The sequence below is a fragment of the Sceloporus occidentalis genome, unplaced genomic scaffold, assembly GCF_023333645.1.
Source record: "Sceloporus occidentalis isolate IW3139 unplaced genomic scaffold, rSceOcc1.0.p SCAF_51, whole genome shotgun sequence".
Classification (NCBI taxonomy): Eukaryota; Metazoa; Chordata; class Lepidosauria; order Squamata; family Phrynosomatidae; genus Sceloporus; species Sceloporus occidentalis.
Genome location: NW_028317031.1, coordinates 6,683,886 through 6,705,782, shown reverse-complemented (window position 1 = coordinate 6,705,782; position 21,897 = coordinate 6,683,886). Strand labels below are relative to the sequence as shown.

Below are 21,897 nucleotides of genomic sequence, written 5' to 3'. Positions count from 1 at the left end.
GGCACTTTGCACCCAGCCCTGGCACTTTGCACCCAGCACTTTGCACTGTGCCCCTGCACCCAGTCTCCAACTCTGCCCTGCACCCAGCCCTGCCCCCACACTCACACCCTGCCCCCACACTCACACCCTGCCCCCACACTCACACCCTGCACCCACTCTGCCCTGCACCCACACTCACACCCTGCACCCACTCTGCCCTGCACCCACACTCACACCCTGCCCTGCATCCACACCCCCACTCTGCCCTGCATCCCCACCCCCACTCTGCCCTGCACTCAGTGTCCTACCCTGGCCTGCCCCCCCACCCCCACTCTGCCCTGCATCCCCTGAAACCCCACCCCCACCCCCGCGAACCGCTCTGTGCGAATGGAGCCACTCGCACAGAGCGATTCGCACAGACATGAAGAATACTTACCTCCGGAACGCGTCACATCCGTCACGCAGTGCAGAGCGTGTAGCGGAAGCAGGGAACGCTCGCGGAGGTAAGTAAAAGGAGCCAACAACGAATCGATCACTCGATTAATCGATAACGGAAATCGTCGACAACGTCGATTTCCGTTATCGATTATTATCGATTTTATCGATTCGTTGTTTCAGCCCTAATAAATATATATATATATATATATATATATATATATATATATATATATATATATGCCCAATTTTCTCCATTAAACAGAGTTGCAGACCTCAAAGTGCCAACGCTGCATGTTGGTGCCACCCCTGGTGCAGCGCAGAGTTATTTTTGTTTTCCAGAAAGAAAATGTAACATATACAAGCATACAGTCACACTCGCTTGCATGGACACAGCAATGCGCTTTGAGTCTGCACTGCTCTTAAAGCTGCGCCGTGCCTTTAAGACACAGCGGCTGCGTATGACGCACAGATCTCCCCTGTAACCAGCCTATCCAGCAGCATGATACGGGGGTCCTGATCGCCCAGAATGGGTCACTGCATTCATGTACATTATACACATACAGATTTAAGTTTATTTTAGCAACATACACATGTATGATTATGTTGGGGGATAAATGTAGCAATTTAATAAAGCAGAATCTGAATTCTATTTAAAATTAATCGTTCAGTTAGCAACTGGGCCACATGCCACAACAGAGGCCTTGGCGTGACGCTTGTGGCACTCGTGACTAAATGAAAAAATGTATTGAAAAAATAAGGATTACCATACTTTTTTTTTTTTTGTAATAGGTTATTTTAATGCGATTGGCGGCAAACGGCCTTTTAGTGGTTTTCTTTGTGTATGTGTGTCGTCTTTCTGTGTATTGCAGGGAATTCGCCCTACTTCTCTTCTTTTTCGGCATGTTTTATCTCAGTTTCTTTTCTTATCTAGAAAGGAAGCTTCTCAGTTCATCTCTCTGCCATTTTACTCTTTTGGTAAAATGTGTAAAATAAATAAATAAAAATTACACAATTACCCCTTAAGGACAATGGGCGGTCCCTAAACCCATTGAAAACAATGCATTTTGAGCCCGTACATGTACAGGATTTGTCATTAAGGGGTTAAAAAACAATACTGGTAAATAAAACAAAAAGTTTCTTCTTCTTTCTGCCTCACTGATGCCATTCAGTCACCTAAATGAAACTTTGCTAATACAGTTTAGGAGCGGCTGCCGGTTATACCGCACGTGGCCACCTAATACTGTGTATCCATTAGGCCAGGGGCGTCCAACGTGCGGCCCTCCAGCTTGCTGCAGGACTACATCTCATACTCCTCATCCAGCCCCTTAGCCGAAAGAGCATTATGCCAAATGTTGTCCCGCAGCAGCTGGAGGGCCGTAGGTTGGACCCCCCTGCATTAGGCTTTCGTTCACTATAATAAATACTTTATCCTCTGGCTGCAGGTTTCAGAATGCTTTATACTTTCTGCAGAGCTGTGTAGGATGGGGGGCTTTTAGAGTAAAATGTGAGGGGGGTCCTTTAAAGACCCCACACATTACTTTTCCTCATCTGTACACTCAGTCACTTGATTTATAACGATCATTTTGCGATTAACTAGTCGCAGGCGTGTAGTCTTACTATGTGCTGCTGAAGGGTAACGTTTTGTGCATTTAACGGCACCGGTCATCCTTTTTTCATCATATCAACACTTCCTGTTTTATAAACATCTATTGATAAACATGGACGGCCGGTAAAGCCCTTCTGGAAATCTAAATAGTGCTTGAAATGTGGAACTGTCTCTGATGGATTATCCCTGATTACTTTTTCTTAGTAGGAGAGGTAATTCTGTGAACAGGATCACTTCTTCTGAAATCCATGGCTGAGAATCCATCGTAATAAATATCGCTGCTTTCATTAATGTTAATTGTAAGATGTTAATGAAATGTTGGTGTTAATTTCTCTTGCAGTGGGATTATGTTTTTAGGCCACCCTGGTTTAATGCTTTTATAGAGAATTATCTATGGCTGTAGTCCTGAACGCACACGTTTGTGTGTGTGTGTGTGTGTGTGTGTGTGCGTGCGTGTGTGTGTGTGTGTATATATGATTTCTTAAAAAAAAATGTTTTAATTAAATAGTCGGCGCTTCTACCTCATTCAAAAAGTGGCGCACCCAACAACTCTGAGACCGGGAAGCGGCCTGTCCGTAGAGTGCATTATAAAATAGCAGACAAGTTTAGGTGCCAATAACGCTAAATGACTTTCTTTGGTTTCTTTTTCCAAACCCCCGTTTGGTGTTACCCATGCTCGGTAAAATAACTTAATGTTTCGTTAAAACGTACAGTCAGCAGTTCAGAGATTAGTTCCTTGCTTTGCTCGGTCTGTGCATCGGAAAGACAATAAACGGTTCCAGGGTTGGCTTTCTGTTGAAGTAATACATGTGCATCGATGTGTAGATGAAGAACAGATCTGCCTTGACTCAAGCTTTATCCTCCTTTGGTTTATGTTCCTGACACACGCATGCAAACTTCTAATGTATCCTGTGAGAAAATGCTCCGTAGTACATTCAATCCTCGCCTTACACCCTCGTACGCTGCGGGAACCCAAACTTCATAAAACACTGCTGAGGATTGAGACTAAACAGTTAGTGTAAGTTTTTGGCCCAATATTCTTTTAGAAGAATGTAATGGAAACGGAATATAAATCTAATAACTTCTCTGTTTGTGGCTTGGATGCTTCCACAAAGGCTGTATTTAGTTAATGTTTAGTGGATGTGGTCACATGAGATTTTTATTGATTTGGTCATTGAGTGATTATGGCATGATATGAGTTTATTGGAATGTTTCACCGTGGGAGTTGGTCTGACATTTCGCTCCGATCGATGGGAGCGCTTTCCATTCATGTGCCCGGGAACCCTCTCACCCGGGGCATTTACCAAGCCACCATTGGTCCGTCTCCTGAACACACGTAAGGGGGCAGAATCTTCCCTTTGGTTTTGCCATAGGGACCACATGGAAATTTAAAGGGTCCATTCAGCTATCATGTACATGTGACTGAGTGACCCTGTAAGTACCGAACAGCTTAGTACAAGCTTGCGTTCTATTAAACCAAAGTCCATGCAAAATGATTTTCATTGTTTTGTTGAACGATACATGTAAGAGCTACAATTGAAAAGTGATTTGATTGAAGTCTCTCAGATTCAAGGTCATAGTTTTAGAACTGCTATCAGAAGTAGTAAGTACAGAAGATGGTCAGTCGGGAAACTTTTTTTTCCCCTTAAACAACAGTTTTATTATTATGTTCTGCTCAAAACGATGTTAAAATTCTACAAAAGAATTGCATGTCTAAAGGGTTCCGGTCATACGTTACGTGTCCAACTTTTTCCAAATGTGAGGTTCGTTAGGATTTATTGCAGTTGTATGCTCCGGAGCCATTCAAATAACAGTCTGGGAAATGAGATAAGACGTGTTTTCAAGTTATTATCAACACCTTATCTACCTGAAATATATTGGACAGCAATTGTGTTTACAGCATACCCTTTTATAACGAGTATTTCTTTTTAAATGATTGTCCAGGTAAAAGTGACCTTCATATGAAGTTTAAAACAATATTTGTGCCCGGTTTGTGGAAGGCTATTCCTATAGGCACCTATAGTAGTATAATGAGATTATAGTTGGCACCTATAGTATAGGTTTCCTTAAAGCTTTACTTGTTCAGAGCATGTGAGGACTGCAAACTTCTGGATACCCTTAGTTGGGCAACCAGTTGTACATGATATAGTATGTGGTTCCAGCCATATTATGTGGACCGTTATGGAACAAGATAGATGTGGCGCTTTTTGTGAATGCTCATTTGAAGGTTAAGGGTTTGGTTTGAGCAGTCAAGACAGCCATGGCATCTCTGGCACTGGAATGGCTCAATACTCCCATGAATCAAGTTAATAGAACTGTCTTAGCCTCGAACATGACCTACAATACAGCATCAGCACTGGCGCAGGGCTGTCCAACCTGTTGTATTATGGATCTTTGCCCTAAGAATGTTTTAAAATAGCTTGTCTTAATCGTTTAATTACAGTCTGAACTGGATTGGTGGTTAAGCTGACCGGGTCGAGTTTGCCTATTCACATAAGGGTGGTCATCTAGCCTTTGGCTTTATAACCAAATGTCTCCTGTGTATTGTACGCCATCCAGTCATCCATAATTATGTGATTAACATTGGCTCCTAAGTCACAGTAAGAACTCAACACTGAGTCCTCCAAATCTTACTTGGTACCCTTAATCCAATCTAGTTGTCCATTGTTAAAGGAACTAGAACTTGTCCCTCTGTTACGGAACCCAATAATAAGCATAGAGAGGAACAATTTTTTTGCAGCCATATAAAAAGTACAGCAACCGTTCAGACGTTTTCATTGCGGTGCAATAGGTAACACATTAGGAAAGGGACATACGGTCTGATCATCTGTCAATTTTAGTTTTGATTTGCAGATTTATATATTTTTTTTCTTTCTCCATAGGACACCGTTCCTCCTCCGGCTCCGCTGATCTTTAGGAAGCTGAGCAATCCAGACCTGTTCTCCTCTACAGGAAACGTTAAATTGCATCGGCAACTGAGCCAGGATGACTGCAAGCTTCTGAGGGGAAGTTTAGCAAGCTCGCTTACAGGTGAAATGTCCGAATCTCCATGGAATCCCACACTTATAGCTTAACAAAGCGAAGTTATTATTCCTCTCCCCTTTTTTGTTGAATGGTTCAAGTGGACTTTGTAAGGGTGATGAAAAGGAAAATAATGTTAAGGTTATTTGTTATGCTAGTTTTACCCCCCCCCCTTTCGATTCAATTTCTTTTAAAGAATTTGCCATTGGGAAAACAAATATATCACGACCGTAGGTCGTTTAAATAATAATTTTTAGTTGGCTATGGAGATGATAGCTTCTCGGTAAATGGCATTTAACCCTTTCTTTTCTTTCTTATAGGTAAGCAGCTGCTCCCCCTTTCTAACAGCGTGCACAGCGGGGTCAGTCAGCTAACATGGCAGCCCCCTGCGGAGTCTTCCAACTTGGTCCGAATGCGAAACCAGTGTCTTGGCCAGTCCGCGCCGTCTCTCACCGCAAGCTTCGTAAGTTGTAAAATCTGTTTTTTAGCACAATGGTAAATAACTGTATATGCGTTTCTGTTGACGCCCTAAAATCCTTGCGATTCGAGTATTGAGGGAAGTCTTATGGCATGTTTTATGGGCTGGTTGAACTGCGTCTGAGAGAGATACACAATACAATATCAATACAAACCGTGTTTGTGGGTTTTGGTTTACTTCTTTTCCTCCTGTTTTTTTTTTTTGTTGCGCTCTCCAGGCTGTCTGGCTCTCTGTATATATTTTCCCTCTTTTCAGCTGTTAAGCAGCGCTGTGAAATTCATTAGTTGTAAGATTCTTGGTGCTGAAAGCTTCAACTACAAACCACATATTTGGGGGCAAGGTATACTTCCAAGTTGCTTGGAGGCTCTTGGCTCTGTCTGTTGCCTGGTTAAAAACGCTTGCAGATTTTAAGTTCCACTTAATGTGTTTATAAAGGCTAATGCTATCCTCCAAGACATGAAGGGACTCTTGACACGATAAACAGCTCATTAGAGGTCAGCAATCCTGAGATCTTGGAGAGTACAAGATGTGTGCAGCTGTTTAGTAACCATGTGGGGATTGTCAAGCTGTTCTCCATCCCAAAACTGGAAGTTACATTTTTCACCAATGGATTTGCCTTACGAGAAAACTACTGAATGTGAGATTCCTCACCCACAAAACACCCTTAACCATCATAAATTACCCATTTTAATTTCACCCTTCCTGTACTTTTGTCCGCAGTTCAGCCATTTAGTGCCTTATGAAGCATTTACGGACGACGTTTGGCTGTTCCCCTCTCTCATGCCGTTTTATCTTGAAATTTTTTTTTTTTTTAAATAAATGTAGCCTTAGAACCATTATTCCTAAAACTGCTAGTAGTTATTCCTAAACATTTCCCAGAACCAATTTTTAATGTCAGATTCTGCCTCGTGCACATTTTTTGTCAGGAATATTTGTCATATAACAGGGTGTTTTTATATGATTAAACTTTCATATGAGAATAAAATTACACACCTGAAACATTACCTTTTTTATTCCTCTTTTTTTTTTTTTTTGGCTTCCTCTGTTATAAAAATCATCGATATTTCTATTTACTTTAGATTATAAAGAATTATAAAATCATTTTTTAAATATTAAGAGGATAGTTTACCGTCACAGCCTTACCAACAAAGAATGGATACTAAAGTATTTTGTATGCACTTTCATATGCATGCTTTAGCTGTAGAAAATAAAATTAAAACCAATTACCTTTTAGGAGGAGCGGCAGTTACCCCTCCATGCCAGTCAATGAAATCAACGGGAAATTGTGCAAACACGTAGCAGAACTCGGCTGAATCCCTGCATGCATTTGTAAGGGGATTAAAAGATCATTTAAATGGGAAACTCCGATATTATATGCATTTAAGTACATAGCGTACTTGTCCCTGTAAACCTTGTATAAAGCAGCTAATCCATTGCACGTTTGCTGCCACCATGTGTCTGTTTAGGCCTTTGCCATTTGGTATGCAAATAGTTGAAATGTTTATAATAGCAGCTGACATTGGTTTGTTGTGCTTGTCTTTATCTGCCTTTATCCTGCTTCATTTTTATTTAGTGTGTGTGTGTGTGTGTGTGTGTGTGTGCCCACTGGTGTCTGCACTCAGCCTCACTTGTTTTAATCAGGATATATCAACCAGGGTGCTGAGATACATAAATACATAGTCGGCAAAAAAACCACGCACTCACGGATCTCCATAAATACTCCGTGAGACATCAACATTTCGGGCCATCTACTGGACATTTATCGAGCTTGGTGAATGCTTTTTGTGTTGTGCGCTGTCTATTTCAGGAAGACCATCGCCTGTGAACAACGTTGCTAATGTGAGCAAAAAAACAAACGTATAATAAAGGCTATGGTAGGAGTGACACATCTCTTGCTGGTATTATTGGCTAAGTTTGGTCCTTGCTTGGATTTTGAACTCTTATGGTACAGTGTGTGACGTGTTGGCCCCTGGATGCCCGTGTTGGCCCCTGGATGCCCATTACCCATTCTCTGCACAAGAAAAGGGAAAACTTTAGGTAAAGAGAAATTTGAATGTTTATGTCCTAGTGAACGCTTTCCTTCCTGGCGCGCCATCCAGTTCACTAGGAAGGAGTTAAGTTCCTTAGCAATGCCTCGTCATTTTATATCTGATAATTGGCAGTTCCCAGTGCTTTCCTGCTCGCAGCAATACTCTGTAGTTATGGTCGCTTGCTAGAATTACTGTAACTCCTGCTCGACCTCACAAGCAGCGTTTTTTTGCCGTGTTGCTTACAGTTGACAGTAAAGAGGGGTCATCAAGTGGAAGCGTGGAGAAGATGGGTTAACTGCTCTCGACCCTTTTTTAAGTGTTTTTTTTTTTCTTAATTTAAAATCTTCATAGGAAGGAAAACCAAGGGAGGGAGAGTAAGCGTGGCGGCTTCGCAAAACACATCCTTTAAATATATTTTGTGGACAGACTTCAGTTACCAAAATAAACATACTCTTTCTCAAAAGGAAAATGCACATCCTTCCTATAATTTCATCCCGATGCCAGGTGGACTAGTGGAAGCTAAAGCAATAGCAAAAATGTCAGGAAAATGACGTTCTTTTTTGTATTTACATTCTGATGAGGTTATTGATAGAATGTTTTTAAAAAGTACCCTATAATAATTTTAATTTCCACAGTCATTGACGAAGTTTTTGTTAATTACATGTCCAAGGGTTACCTTGTCTTCTTTTAATGGCATTTTTCTATGAACTGTTCCACAGTTTAACCAGTAGGGGGCAGCAGATATCAAGCGTGCTCGCTCCTAAAATCTGAAGCCTCATCATCTGTACAGCAGGGTGCGAGAATCCTTTCCGGGTGTAGCAGCAATTTCTTTAATGCAGGTGCCGCAAGCGTAATACATACAATTACAATGAATCTGTATAGAGTTAATAACCAGCTTTTATATATATTTATTTCTAAATTACCCGTTGGAGTAAAGATCATATGGAAACATCTAAAGCTGTCAGCCACACTGTCCTGGGATAAGAGCAAACTGTGTGCTTGTTATTCTCGTTTATGTGAGTTTATGTAGGGTGTATATGCTTTCCGTCTTCCACTTTAATGTGCATTTGTGAATGTGCTTGTACAATTGTGTATAGTTTGCACTCAAGATTTTGTAGATAATAGAGAGCTGAAATGTCAGCCATGTGGGAATGGAATTTAGCTTGCAAGGGCATATATTGTACGTTCAAGTATTTGTTTCAGTGGAAAAGGCCCACATTATGACTTTCTTTGGCAATCTCAGAAATGTTTCCGTTATCTCAAGTAACCGATTACGAAGGAGAACCTGGAAAATGTAAAGTGTGTCGTGTCGCTGCGGACAATATCTTTATTAGGTATTTGCTGGAGCTGATCTGGTTTCCAGTAGCGTCATTGTAGTTGGAACTGGAATCCCTCAAAACAGTAGGAGACCAAGGTGTGGTGGTCCTTTTGCGATGTTCTCTCACCTAAGATGGTGCATCAAAAGAGATGCGTCAGTGTCCCGGGCAGCCTCCCGAAGAGTGAATTCAAATGCAATGAATTAGGAAGTTATATAATATGCGTTCATTAACCATTAAAATGGGGGGGGGGCTTTTAGGTGAAGCTGCAGCTTCAGAAGAAGTTAATCAGTGGCAGGAAAGCAATCTCATTAGGCGCACCGTGGCTGGAGTTGAGTGGTGATTACTGCGTCACGTGGCAGGAGATCCGCTTGGCTGGACGCATGTCCTGCATGACAGCAAGCCGGGGGATGGGGAAAGGGGCAAATGTATATGGGGCCATTTTGTAAAATCCCCTCATTCATTTGCAAAGGGGCACCACAATGATTTAAAGGGACCTCACAGCCGTCATCAATTCAAATACACATGGTGGCTGGAGTGTGCTGTTTAAAACTCTAACATTTTATGTATGCAGTGTATAACTTCACGGAAATGTTGTTGTTCTTTTTTGCTTTTTAAATTGTTGTAGTTTTCAACTTTTTACAACACTCTGCATCACTATGCATTTCTCACTATCGTTCTCACGCCGTGTTATATCTGGGTTTATCACGCAGTCAGGTAAGAGTTAAGACGATTATAAATAGACGTGTGATTAAAAACCTCTGTCCAACTTAACTCTTCAAAGCCGTCACTTGTAACACTTAATGAGGAATATGAGTTCTTCTGCATACTTCCCTCGTTTCAGGATATGTCTTTTGATCGTGGCCTCAAATACTTTTTGAAGTATGAATGCTGTCAGATTGGCTTCTATCTGTATTATGTAATGATAGCGTTGTATATCTGTATTATGTAATGATAGCGTTGTATATCTGTATTATGTAATGATAGTGTTGTATATGCCCCCCCCTGTCGTGTTTGCTTGGCTCATCTAAACGCTCTGCCCTCCTTACCTCTCGTTTATGTAAGTCTATATTGATATGTTAATGTTTGTTATAGCCTGTTGTGCAGTGCTATGGCATATGATGGCTCTATATAAAACGGTATATGTTTGATCGTATAACTCCTTTATGCATCTGTCTGATGTCTCGTCTGCCTTTGTTTTCCTGAGACCCAAGAAGGTAAATTAATTGAATTGAGGGCTCTGTGAAATTCTCTTTATTGCTATATATATATTTATTACTGGAAATGTACTCGGCTTTTATAGATGGACGCAGAAAGACGTGGGGCAGAGGGCAAGCCTACGAGATTAGAAACAAGGAGGCCGTGTGTCATTGTGCGCACAGTGAAATCATTGACAAGCTACGGTACAGATTGTCCTTCCACGCCAAAGACATAAAGAAATTAGTATTCTGCACGCGGCGGCTCGTCCATTACCTAATTGGCTTCTGCAGCGATTCTGATTTCTAGGTCATCATAAAACAAGAGTATTCTAAATTGAAGAGGAGCATCTGTTCTGGAGCCTTTTCTATACCGAGTCTGGTTTTGTTAAGGGTAATTATGTCTAATTTTAAATGATGATAGCCAGGGGGTATTTAGCGGGGCTTGTCTGTATATCCGCTTGTCCTATATGAGGAGTGGGAAATGGGGAGCTTTCCGGGTTTAAGTGTTCATGTTGATTGCTTATGTATGCGTTCTAGCATGGTGAACTGGGCATTTTCCCACTAAATTTTAGTCGTTCCCCCCCCCCCCCCCATATGTTGTACTCTAAAGTATTTATATCCAAGCACCTTACTTTTCTGTTTTGCTTTCTTTAATGCTAAGATGATGACTCTCTAGTACACATCATAAAAATGCCTTTTTGTTCTTAATTCAAGAGCTGTTGATAAATATATTGAGAGGACTCTTTTTTTTTTTTTTAGGATAAATTAACTATTAATGTGTCTCAAATAGTAGAGTAAGAGGGGAAAGGATAGGAAAGCTGCCCTTACCAAAATAAGCTGTGCGGCACGAGACCTCCCTGCGGCTGCCTGTGGTGGGTCTACGGCACAGCTGTGGCTACGTATTTGGCCGCGCTGATACGTTATGTTCCTGGTGTTTGTGTTTCTTCGTTGTTATAATTAAAGCCACGAATGCAACATAAGTTGCCTGAGGCAGCCCTGGCAGTGATGGAAGTCGGCTCCTGAACACTCAAATAGGAGCCGTCTCCTCTAATGACCTAATTAAATAGCCCTTCAGTGGTGTCAAGAAGGTTGGATGGTTGGTTGTAGTGAAACTGAGCTAAAGGAGAATTATATTGTGAGCCATCGGGGGGGGGGGGAAGCATAACCGGGGCACATGTGGGGCAAGTTGTGTATTTCCCTGGAAATCAATGGGATGTCTATGAATGTGGCTCTGAATGAGCCCCTTTTCACCGTGTTTTCCTTTAGCTTTGAAATGATTGATATGATCCATTAGAACTTCAATTTAATTGTGGCTTTTGTTGGTATTACCAACATCGTACTGAGAGAATTTGCAATTCTGTTAAGGGCCACACATATATAGTTGGTTATTTCTACTACGTTATATGGCCTCAATAACTCGGTTATCTATAATAATGAATTCTGTGTGGAATTCTTTACTTTATAAATTGTTTTGTAGAAACGGCATCCTCGTCAATACTGTGACCCCAATATGATCTGAGAAGCCGAGTAATTCTTCACAAGTTTGGACATGTGTGTTAAAATTGGAGCAGCTTGTTGGTAATTAAGTGGATCGTTCTGACGGTTACCTCCATGGGAGTAACGGTGGCTCCACTCAAGGGCCAAAAGGACAACCCTGGTCTGTAAGTGAAGCTTTTTCCTATGTAATCAGATGTCTCTTTAATTAGCGCATGTACCTGAGAGACTCGGAATAATAGAATGATCTTCCTTGGCTTCTGGAAGGACATCCTGATGACGCGAGGACCGGGTTTGAGAAACCGCCTCCGAGACAGTGTTATTAAGAGTAAAACTCTTTGTGAAACACGTCGTTTAAGCTGAGCACGTCAAACATATAGTAATCTCATTAATCGCTTGGATCAATTCATGTTCCTTGGGCTGTAAGTGTATTTATGATCTCAGCTGTTTTCCCTTGTCTTAGGATAAAGTGAGTTGTTTTCATTGACTGACTTGTTGATTTTTTTTTTTTACATCCACTTTTATTTGAACTTCTTCACCTCTGCAAATGATTGAACCCTGAGGTTCCCGCCGTGTCTGTTAGTCATTCTCCTGATAGTTACTTATTAAATGTATCCTTATTTTCTTTATGTAGATTCAGCCACCTTTTGCCTATATCACAAATACTGCCAACTATTAAATATTAAAGGCTGCCCAACGTGGAGGCACTTGTCATACCAGAGGAAGACCTAGTGTCTGTGAATATATACATTGGGTACAGATTCAGTTGTGGAACAGAGTTTAGTGTTTACTTCCAAAGGCCTTTTCCCCGTCAGTGTATCTTTTCTGTGATTACGACTTCATCCCTGCAGCGCTGGGCATCTTTTCAGAATAGAGGTAAAAGCTTGACTTCGTTTTCTTGCTAGGAGCGCAGAAGAATTAGATGTTCTCACCAGTTCTGTGCTGTTTATGGTTTGGGCCCTATGCAAATTAGCTGTTATCACAGCCTCTGATTGGCTGCTGTTCCCGGCAGCTCTCACGCTGCTTCCCTGCCTGATGTGATGTCAGCTTTAGTTGTCTAAACAGCAGATGGAAGGAGGTATCGGGGAGGTTCGGTACAAATCTCCTCATTCTCAGTCGGAAATGTGAATGGAGCTTGTCGTCTTTTATCCTCCATTATCTAGGACTTGTGGTCTTTTTTTTTCTTTTTAATCTCGGAATTTAGCTTGTTGATCATGTACTTGTTCAGATCCAGATGCTAAAGAGGTGAACGGCCTTCAGCTGCTTCTATGATTCTGCTTTGCTCATTTCTTTACAACAAAATCTTATCGACAGGTTCCAAAGATATCAATCAAAATAATTTTCTGTTCCATTGTGTTCTTCCTTAATCTTAAACCCTTTCTCTGCTCGTGTTTGTTAACCCCCCTCCTTCTGCACTTTACTGAATCGATATTTTTTTCCCTCAAATCAAAAGTGAATTTTTTTACCTTTTTTTTTTTTTTTTTTTTTTTGGAAAGGCAGGGAATATTCTGTAGCCTCCCGCCTTTATATATATTTTTTCTTTATCTCTTGAGTATACGGAGTAGTGGGCAGGTCTGTGATGAATGAACACATCACATGACACCCGTCCCAGAGACCCCATCGAGTCAGATTTGTTACGTGAACAATGTCCTTAGATCAGTGAGTTGCTCTGCCCTTTTTCTTAGGCTTTCTCGACAGATACAAACTGGAACAGACTTCTCGTCTCACCCCGGCAGCGTACACTTACTCATCTTTTTCCTCTTAATCGTCTTTGGAAAGGAGCAACGCTTTCAAGGACTTTAAAGCAAAATTGCTGGGGCTTAAACCCCTGTTTTAAAATGCACGTCTCCATGGTGGTCTCTCACCCATGTGAACCATATAACTACTGACAATAGGGCTTGTGTGACCAGTTCAACTGGTAGAACATGAAAGCTTATTGAAAGCAAAGAAGAAACCTTTTGTGCATCCCGAGGGAGAGAGGTCGTTGTACCGATGGATGACTCCAGTATTTTACGACGGAGAGGACTGCAGGTATGTGGGCTGAAAACCTTGTATTTTGTCTTCTAAGGCAAGCTGGGAGTGAATGAGTTATTGCTGGTCTAGTAAACCCTCTAAGCTGATTCTTGATATATTTGGCCATTGTAGACTTTTTTTATGGCTTTTTAGATGCTGTATGACATTTGCGTGTTGCGAAGGTGCTGTTACGTCTCCGCCGGTTTAAATACTTACATAACTTTTTTTTTTTGAATGCTGAAACTGGCCAGAAACATTTGATAGGCTGAAATGCGTTGTTGCCATAGCACCAGATAAAAGCGTGTAAACATGTAGTTTCTATTATTATTAGACGTGATAGATCAACTTTCATATCTTTGTTTAGTAAGATGTCCCGCTCTGTTAATGTTTTATCGAGGTGGGACATCGCATTCAGACCTCAGTGGGATGAAAGCAGAGATATGAAATCTGTTTATCAGTGACTGAGACATATTACAAAGTTTTGGAGAATACGCACATAAGTTATGAGCGGAAAATAGATTAAAAAAAAAAAAAACTGAAGGTGATTAAACAGGTTTGAGTTGCTCAGCAAAAGTGGAAGTATCATGTAAACCCGGGTGAATTAGACAAACCATTACTATTTTACTCTGAATAAAAGGACAAAGTATTTCTTCTACCCATATACCCCAGGGATGTCCGGCAATACGCGCATCCTCCACCTGCTTACTCGGTATTATAAACACTGTTGTATTAATAATAAGATGGATATTATCCAGGGGACTGAAACTGAATTTGTTTCCCTCCCACTAATATATGGATTTAAATATATTAATCTACTATAAAAAAAAAAAATGCGTGGTGTGATCTTCCTTCTTTGATCTCTGTAGTTCGGGTGATTGATGGACCCAGGTTAATGTATGAGCAGGGTTACTCGGAATATGTATAAATATATATAATGTATATTCATTTGAAAATGTTTTGAGTATTTTAACACAACCTTGTACTGTACAAGACTAATTCTGCCTGTGTGCCTTTTTTTTGTTGTTTGTTACAATGCGAGAGCTCATATGGGCTGTGATGACTCCAGCAGCTGAATAAGCACAGCGTTTGTCACACTTCCTCGGGGAAAACGCATCCATCATCATAACTTTTGTAGATTTAGTCCAGAAACTTAGTGTCTGGAAATGACCGTTCTGGCTCTGATTTCAGTGTTTTGTACGTTTAACAAAGAGCTCCGTCCTTTTAGTGAAACTATCGGTTTGCTCCTACGGATCAGACTGAATGACGTCTGTATAGCGGACTCAGCCTCGGACCAGACAGCGATATCCTAGTGTATTAACCGGTATTAATTCATTTGTTTATATAGAACAGGGGTCCACGATTCCAGTCTTTCCGGGGCCACAAACCGGCCAGGAATTCTGTATATTTGAAAACAAGTCTTTTTTGTTTTATTATTAGCAATGTAGGCTGTTGTGGCTTTTATCCTTCATTTTTAAGTAATACTTTAAAACGAAGAAACAAACCCCAAAGACCTGCGTATATGATATCCCGTGTATATGATATGGTGGGAAACGGCTCTGTAGAAAGGAGAGAGAAATCAGCTGCTTAAAAAAGTTTTAATAAGTAAAGCCAGTTCTCGATCTTTCAAATTATATCTTCAGGGAGAATGTGTTTGCGTCGGGAGCCCATACGTTGGACCTTAAATGACAAGTATTTCGTGACTGAAACTTGCAAAATACGAGGGCGTCTTGTGAAAAATCTGTCACACTAAAGAAAAAGCAAAATGACATATGAATTGATTAAGACCTTGATGCCAAATTTACGAAGTGTGGAGCTCGCCGCCCCCTTCCTCCAAAGCAAGTGTATCCATCTGTTTGGATGAAATCTATAGAATTGTGTGTGCATTACGGTTAATGGTGATCTTACGCTGTGAGTAGAGAACAGGCCTGTGCTGATCTGTTTTCCTGATCGCAGTCTGTATCATAGGTAAGCAAGGAAGCCGATGCAGACCTCCTGGTTCTCTGGCGTGCGTAAAATCATCGATTTACCTTCCCGTCGCAAAAAAGTTAAAATATATTTCACAATCGTATTGGTTACTTGTTTCTTAGGAATCACTAGAAAGATGCGGTGTATTACATTTATTGATGTTAAAATATCCCATGAGAGACATCATTTGGGTTCCACTTGCAACCTCAGGCCCCGTAAGACTCATAAAATGGCACCGATCACTTCTATGATCTGCTCATCTTGCGGGTAACTTTCAGCAACTTAGACGCCATAAGTTTTTCCCCCGATCGGATGCCATGTTGTATTCCTGTGTTGAAGCCAATTTGAAGTACCGGTAAGCTGGGAGAACTTGCAGAGGTTCTTCGTGGTCGAGAACGTTGTTGGGATTTTTGGTGACTTTCCCTGCCACGCTGAGATGATTCCTTATGGAAATGCTAATGAAATCCACTCCTCTACACACTTTTATTAGTCAGAATGTATGGGTGATTAAGACTGAGCCATTCAATTGGTTACCACATGCAGTATAATAAGGGCATGTACGGGCTTTGTCATGAAGGGGTTAAAGGTCTGTGGTAGGGGACATAGTTATTTCGATGGGATTGCTCTTGGTTATTGCGTTCAAAGTGTTATCTGCCCTGACGTAGCGCAAAGATAAATGCTCAGACACCCGTGTCGGGTACCAGCCGAGAGCCCCGAGTAATAATGAACGGTAAGATCTTTTCTGGAAATGACAATAGTAATAGATCAGCTTTTGTGCTGATGTTTTAGAACCTTTGTTTATGGGCATTACGATTTCTATCTGATCTCTTGAAATAAGTAAGTATTCATTAATCTTGGTACGTTTGTCTCGCTGCCTAAAAAACCTAATGAATCATCAGGGAGTTTGCAATCATTTTAGATCAGATCTTCACTGAACCAGAATGCAGAAGAGCTCTTATGTTTGACCTATACAGGAGTGATTGCAGCGAATGTTGGTGTGTTTGTGTGTGTGTTTGGTGTGTTTATGTGTGAGATTTGGTTGTTGCTATATAAATAGCCTCCAACTAAATAGCCTAGGACTGTATTCATCACTTAAGTATTCTTGGGCTTTATATGCACCAATGAGTAATCTCTTTTCCCTTTCCTCTTTATAATCATGCGCTCTTACAACGCTCTTGATACATCCTTACTAGTTTTGCATCCCAGAGTATATTTTAGAGTGCTTTTTCAGGGCTGTCTCTCGGACGTCATGATCTCTGTTAATGCGATATAATGAAATTATCACCTTATGTTTGTTATTTGCAAAAAACAATATGCTTTAAATCTCTTAGAACGTTAAATGTTGCTTTAGTGTGGTGATAAAAATGTGCTGCGCTCTGGAAAGAGACCAGGCCGAGGCGTTCGGTGTTTAAATCCCTGCGCTCGGCTGATGTTGGCGAGATCCGTTAACACTGCTGGTCTGAGAATTCATATTATTTACACTCCCTTCCTCATCTAAAAGTCCAGTTCAGCCGCATATGTTTGGTGCTGTTTGATAATGTTATGTGTGATAATGCTCTGATTATTTAACCCTTATTATTGGGTTTATAGTGTCTACAATTTACGTTATTTAACTTCTCCCTGAATGATCTAAATTTCTTTTTATTTGTAATATTAGTTGTACGTTTCTTTTGTTGCCTCCGCGGTTGCCGCACCATCTGGTATTAAGTACCCGGTGGAATTAATAAAGGCTTTACAGTTTGCGCCGTAAGGCACGTGATTCTGCAGATGGTCCCGTGTTTCTGCCAGCTTTCTGGGTGTGTTTCCGATACCCCAAGGCTGCAAACATATCCGCTGCGTGTTCTCTCCGTGACCTTTTACTTCTCGCAAGGAAGACAATCCTGGTGCGTTGTAGGTCAGGAATGGGAAATAAAGTCCGCTATATTATGGCTCCCGTATATATCGAGCGGATGGAAGCAAAGTGCCGAGCATCAGCGTGGGTCTATGGACCGGGGTAGTGGGGCGGTCTCATTTTTTTAATAGGGGTTTTCCCCGCATAGTGTAGATTTACAACGGCCGGTGTGCTGTTCCGGTAACAGACGTGTATCGTGTTGCGTGCATGTTTACACTCGATCTGTTTTACTGCTTGCCGGGTCTCTTTATTTATAGTGACTTGTTGCCGAAGGTTTTTAATGGGTTCCCGTTAACCGCATTGTGTTCCATTCCTCAGGAACTCCGTGTTATGTAGCATGATCTTTACAGCTGTTGGTTACAGGGCTCTATCAGAAGGGATGACGGAGCTCTCGTTGCTCATTCTGTGAACGTGGACTACTGTGATCCCCTCTTGTAACGGCTACAATATACATAGTACGGCGGCGATGAGGCCTGAGCCATCTTGTTGGAAGGGGCAGGGAAAGCATGCGTGAAACTTTATTTCCCCCAAGTCGTATTACTTTATTTCCCCCAAGTCAGTATATGTCACAATGTATTCTAAACACATCGTATATTAAAATACTATGAAATGTATAGTTATGGCGGTGTGTGGATAGGCAAAATATTTAGCTTCCTTTTCCCACTCGGCCCCTGCTGATCTCTGATCGTTGTCGGTGTTTTGTGATACAGGACATCAAGCTTCTAACACAGAATATAAAAGCGGACTGTGTTGCGACAATAACCTCTTTGTAATGTAGTTGAGTGGACAGTGGACTCCTCGCCGTAACGGGGGCCGGTATGTGTTTACACTTTATTACATTAAGTTAGAGAGAGAAACATAGTGTTTGTGTGACCGTTTTGTGTTGCTATGTGGTTGCTGCACTTTATGCTTTATTTTTACTTTTATAATGAAAGTGCTTGAGAAGATCAGACATTGAGATTTTATCGCTTTCTGATAAAGCTGAATAATACATTTTGAGTTTCATCTTTTATCAAGCGCTGCACTGAACGCAGGGCTCCCATTGGCTGAACCATCTCCTGGCTCATCGTATACATTACTGTTCAAAAGTTTGGGGTCACTTAGAAATGTTCTCAGAAATCCAGCGCAGTCGGTGTTAATGTTGTAAATGACCATTGTAGCTGACTTTTAATAGAATATCCTTATAGGCGTGCAAATGCCTTTTATCACTCCCTTCACTCCTGTGTTTCCGTGGCACGTTGTGTTCGCTAATCCAAGTTAAATGGTTAGGCTTTTCCATGAAAACGGCTAATTGACCCCAAACTTTTGACGGTTTACGGCTTTTGAGGATTTGATGATGCGTAATCCATCGCTGGCATACGTCTGTTATGTGTGTACACTGTTTCATCTCACATTGATTTAATTTCCGTTTAGTAAATTAGTTTTATGAAAGCTTTTTGAGTCTGGAAAGACTAAAGGGGGCTTTTAAACCTTTGGGTTCTGAAAGCCACAGAAGGCTTTAAATACAGATTTATTAATGTTGTGAAAGCAGGCCTCCTCCCTTAATGTAATTAGCTAAGAGCTTTTTTCCTAGATTGAATTCTTAATTAAGAATTCCTGGGTTTTGTAATTGGATAGTTTTTTCCGTGATTCGTTATTGTGTTTATCCGTAGGATTCACATCTACAGGCGGTGAAATCATCGCCACAAGCCCGTCAACTAAATCCGGTGTGATTACAGATCGGTTTCTAAAATGTTTTTGGTGTTACTCTTGAAATCGCATGGGGGGGGATTCAGCCCCTTTCCCCACCTCTCCGTTCTATGCCGTGTAGGAGGTGAGTTCTGGCAAACCCATCTCAATGCTCAGGATATACTTGCCGCCGGTGAGCTCCTGCAGAGCCGCAAAAGTCGCAAGGGAGGCCTAACAAGACCCCCTCATGTGCGATGAAACCAATGTGAGTTCTTCAAGCAGCAACACAATGAACGGGCGTTGATTAAATAAATGCATATGAAGAAATTTACAAAGTATTCTACTCTTATGCACCCGTTGCTCTGGGGTTGCCTAGAGCTCTGTTTTATTCCTTTTAGTAACTTTTGTAACAAGATGACACAATTACTTGGGATAATACAGGTTAATCTTGATGTTTCTTCTCTGCAGGAGGATTTAGACAGAGTGGGGGGGCAGGCAAGTGGCAAATGAGGTTAAATATAGAAAAAATGTAGTTAAGCATTATGGGGGGAAAGGATTTAGGAATAATTGTAGACAACAGACTTTGCAGCCGTGCACAATGCTAGTCAGCAGTTGCAAAAGTCCAATACGACATTGACGTGTATAAAACGTGGTATAGATTCACGGGAGGAAATCGTCTTTACCTCTTTTAGTCAATGCTAAGACCTCACCTTGAATATGCGGCGCAATTCTGAGCACCGGTCCTTCTAATAAGGAATTATGGAACTAGAAAAAGTACAAAGGAGGGCTACACAATGTATTAAGGAGATTGAAAGATCTTAATTATGAAAAGGGTTGCATTTATAGAAGCCAGAAAAACAGTGTCTTAAAGGGGATATTATAACAGTGTGCGGGGGGCGATATAAAGAGCTCTCCGGTGACCTGTTCATTAACAAACGTACAAAGAACAAGAAAGCGTCCTCTGAGACTGAGAGCGGAGATTTCACACACAACAAAGGAAGCGATTCTGTACAGTAATGTCAATAAAGGTGGAATGGGATTCACTAGAGGTAGTTCTATCACATACAATGGATGCCTTCAAAAAGGGTCTGGATATTTAGAAAAGCGGAACACAGAGGGCAAAAAATGAGGTCTGATCGCCTTTTGGAGTCCAGAAAGAATCTTCCCTAAGTGGCAAAACTATATTAAAAAAAACAAACACAAAATAACCTTGAAACGCAGAAAGGATAAGTAGAAGGGTTTAGCTCAGGGGTGTCCAAGTTTTTTCTGCAGTGGGCCACTTAATCAGAATTGTATACATGCGAGGGCCGCACTCACTTTTCACTGTGAGAAAATAAAGCCTTTAATAAAATTTGCAGATTAAAATAAAGTAAACGACACAAAACCTGGTTGACTGGGCATGATAGGAGTGTGATTGCTGTCAACAATCGTATATAAATTAATTGTTGTTGTATTTTTTTTTGTCCAATTTTAGTGCGTTAACCACACTTGTTAAAAGTAACACCACAATTGGACAAAAAAAAAATCAACAATATGACTTGGCATGATAGGAGTGTGATTGCTAACAGCAAACACACTCTTTTTATACCAGGCAACCAGTAAATGCTAGAACCTAGGCATGATGGGACTGTGACTGCTGTTAGCAGATTGCTGTTAGCAATCACACTCCTACCATCCCAAGTCAGCCAGTACATGGTGCAGACCCCATACTGCTGGCAGCATCAATACACAAGGGGGGCAGCTAGCCAGGTTTCAGCATGTACTGGCTGACCTTGCATGATAGGAGTGTGATTGCTAACAGCAAACACACTCTTTTTATACCCAGGCAACCAGTAAATGCTAGAACCTAGGCGTGATGGGACTGTGACTGCTGTTAGCAATCACACTCCTATCATCCCACGTCAGCCAGGACATGCTGGTACAGGGTGGCTGTAAGTGATGTGCAGACCCCATACTGCTGGCAGCATCAATACACAAGGGGGCAGCTAGCCAGGTTTCAGCATGTACTGGCTGACTTGGCATGATAGGAGTGTGATTTCTAACAGCAATCACAGTCCCATCATGCCTAGATTCCAGCACTTACACACACACACACACACTCACTCACTCACTCACTCATTCACAGATTCATTCCCTCAATCAGGCCTACTCATTCAAACACCCACCCCCTTACCTGCACTACAGCTCTCAATGCCGCTCACAGACTTCAGCAGGGGGTGTGGCCTCCCGCTTCCTCTGTGCAGGACAATAGACCCTCCCACAAGTAAGCAGCAGGGCTCTTGTGATCCTGGCTGCCGATCTCACGCGGGCCGCACCTCAAGGTCCCGCGGGCCGCATTTGGCCTGCGGGCCGCATGTTGGACGCCCCTGGTTTAGCTTATTGGACTTGGGTCAGTTTTTAACCTGAGTTATGTTAACGTGTAATCATGGTCATGTCTGTGATATCGAACGTGTGGATAAAAGTGTATTCATTAGTCATAGAACAGGTTTATAGAATACTCCGGTGAGATGATATTGCGAGTTGACCTCTATTTATAGGATTATGTTGTGACCTCGGTTCTGCGAGGTGTTCCAGGCACGTGTTGGCGTTAATCTGAGGATCTAATATCCATTTATTGACGGCTAAAGTGCATCCAGACATAAGCCGGCACAGATATGGAGCGCTGCGTACCTCGCGTGTTCCTTCTCTGTATCGATGACCAGGCTGATGGATCCTGCTAGGTAAGGATTACTTTTTAGATTACTTGACTTGTCCCCAAAATTACAAGTAGTGAGAAGCCTAATCCTCCATTAGTTTATC

At 41.5% G+C, this 21,897-nt stretch overlaps 1 protein-coding gene across 1 annotated transcript in view; it reads left to right on the top strand.

Annotated features, from left to right (window-relative positions):
- Window positions 1-21,897, top strand: part of LOC149288543 (microtubule-associated serine/threonine-protein kinase 2-like) — an 82,102-nt gene that overhangs the window by 3,717 nt on the left and 56,488 nt on the right. The window contains exons 2-3 of the mRNA XM_089491698.1: window positions 4,906-5,053; window positions 5,365-5,507. Coding sequence (XP_089347824.1) covers window positions 4,906-5,053; window positions 5,365-5,507 — 291 coding nt within the window. The remainder of the gene's footprint in view (window positions 1-4,905; window positions 5,054-5,364; window positions 5,508-21,897) is intronic.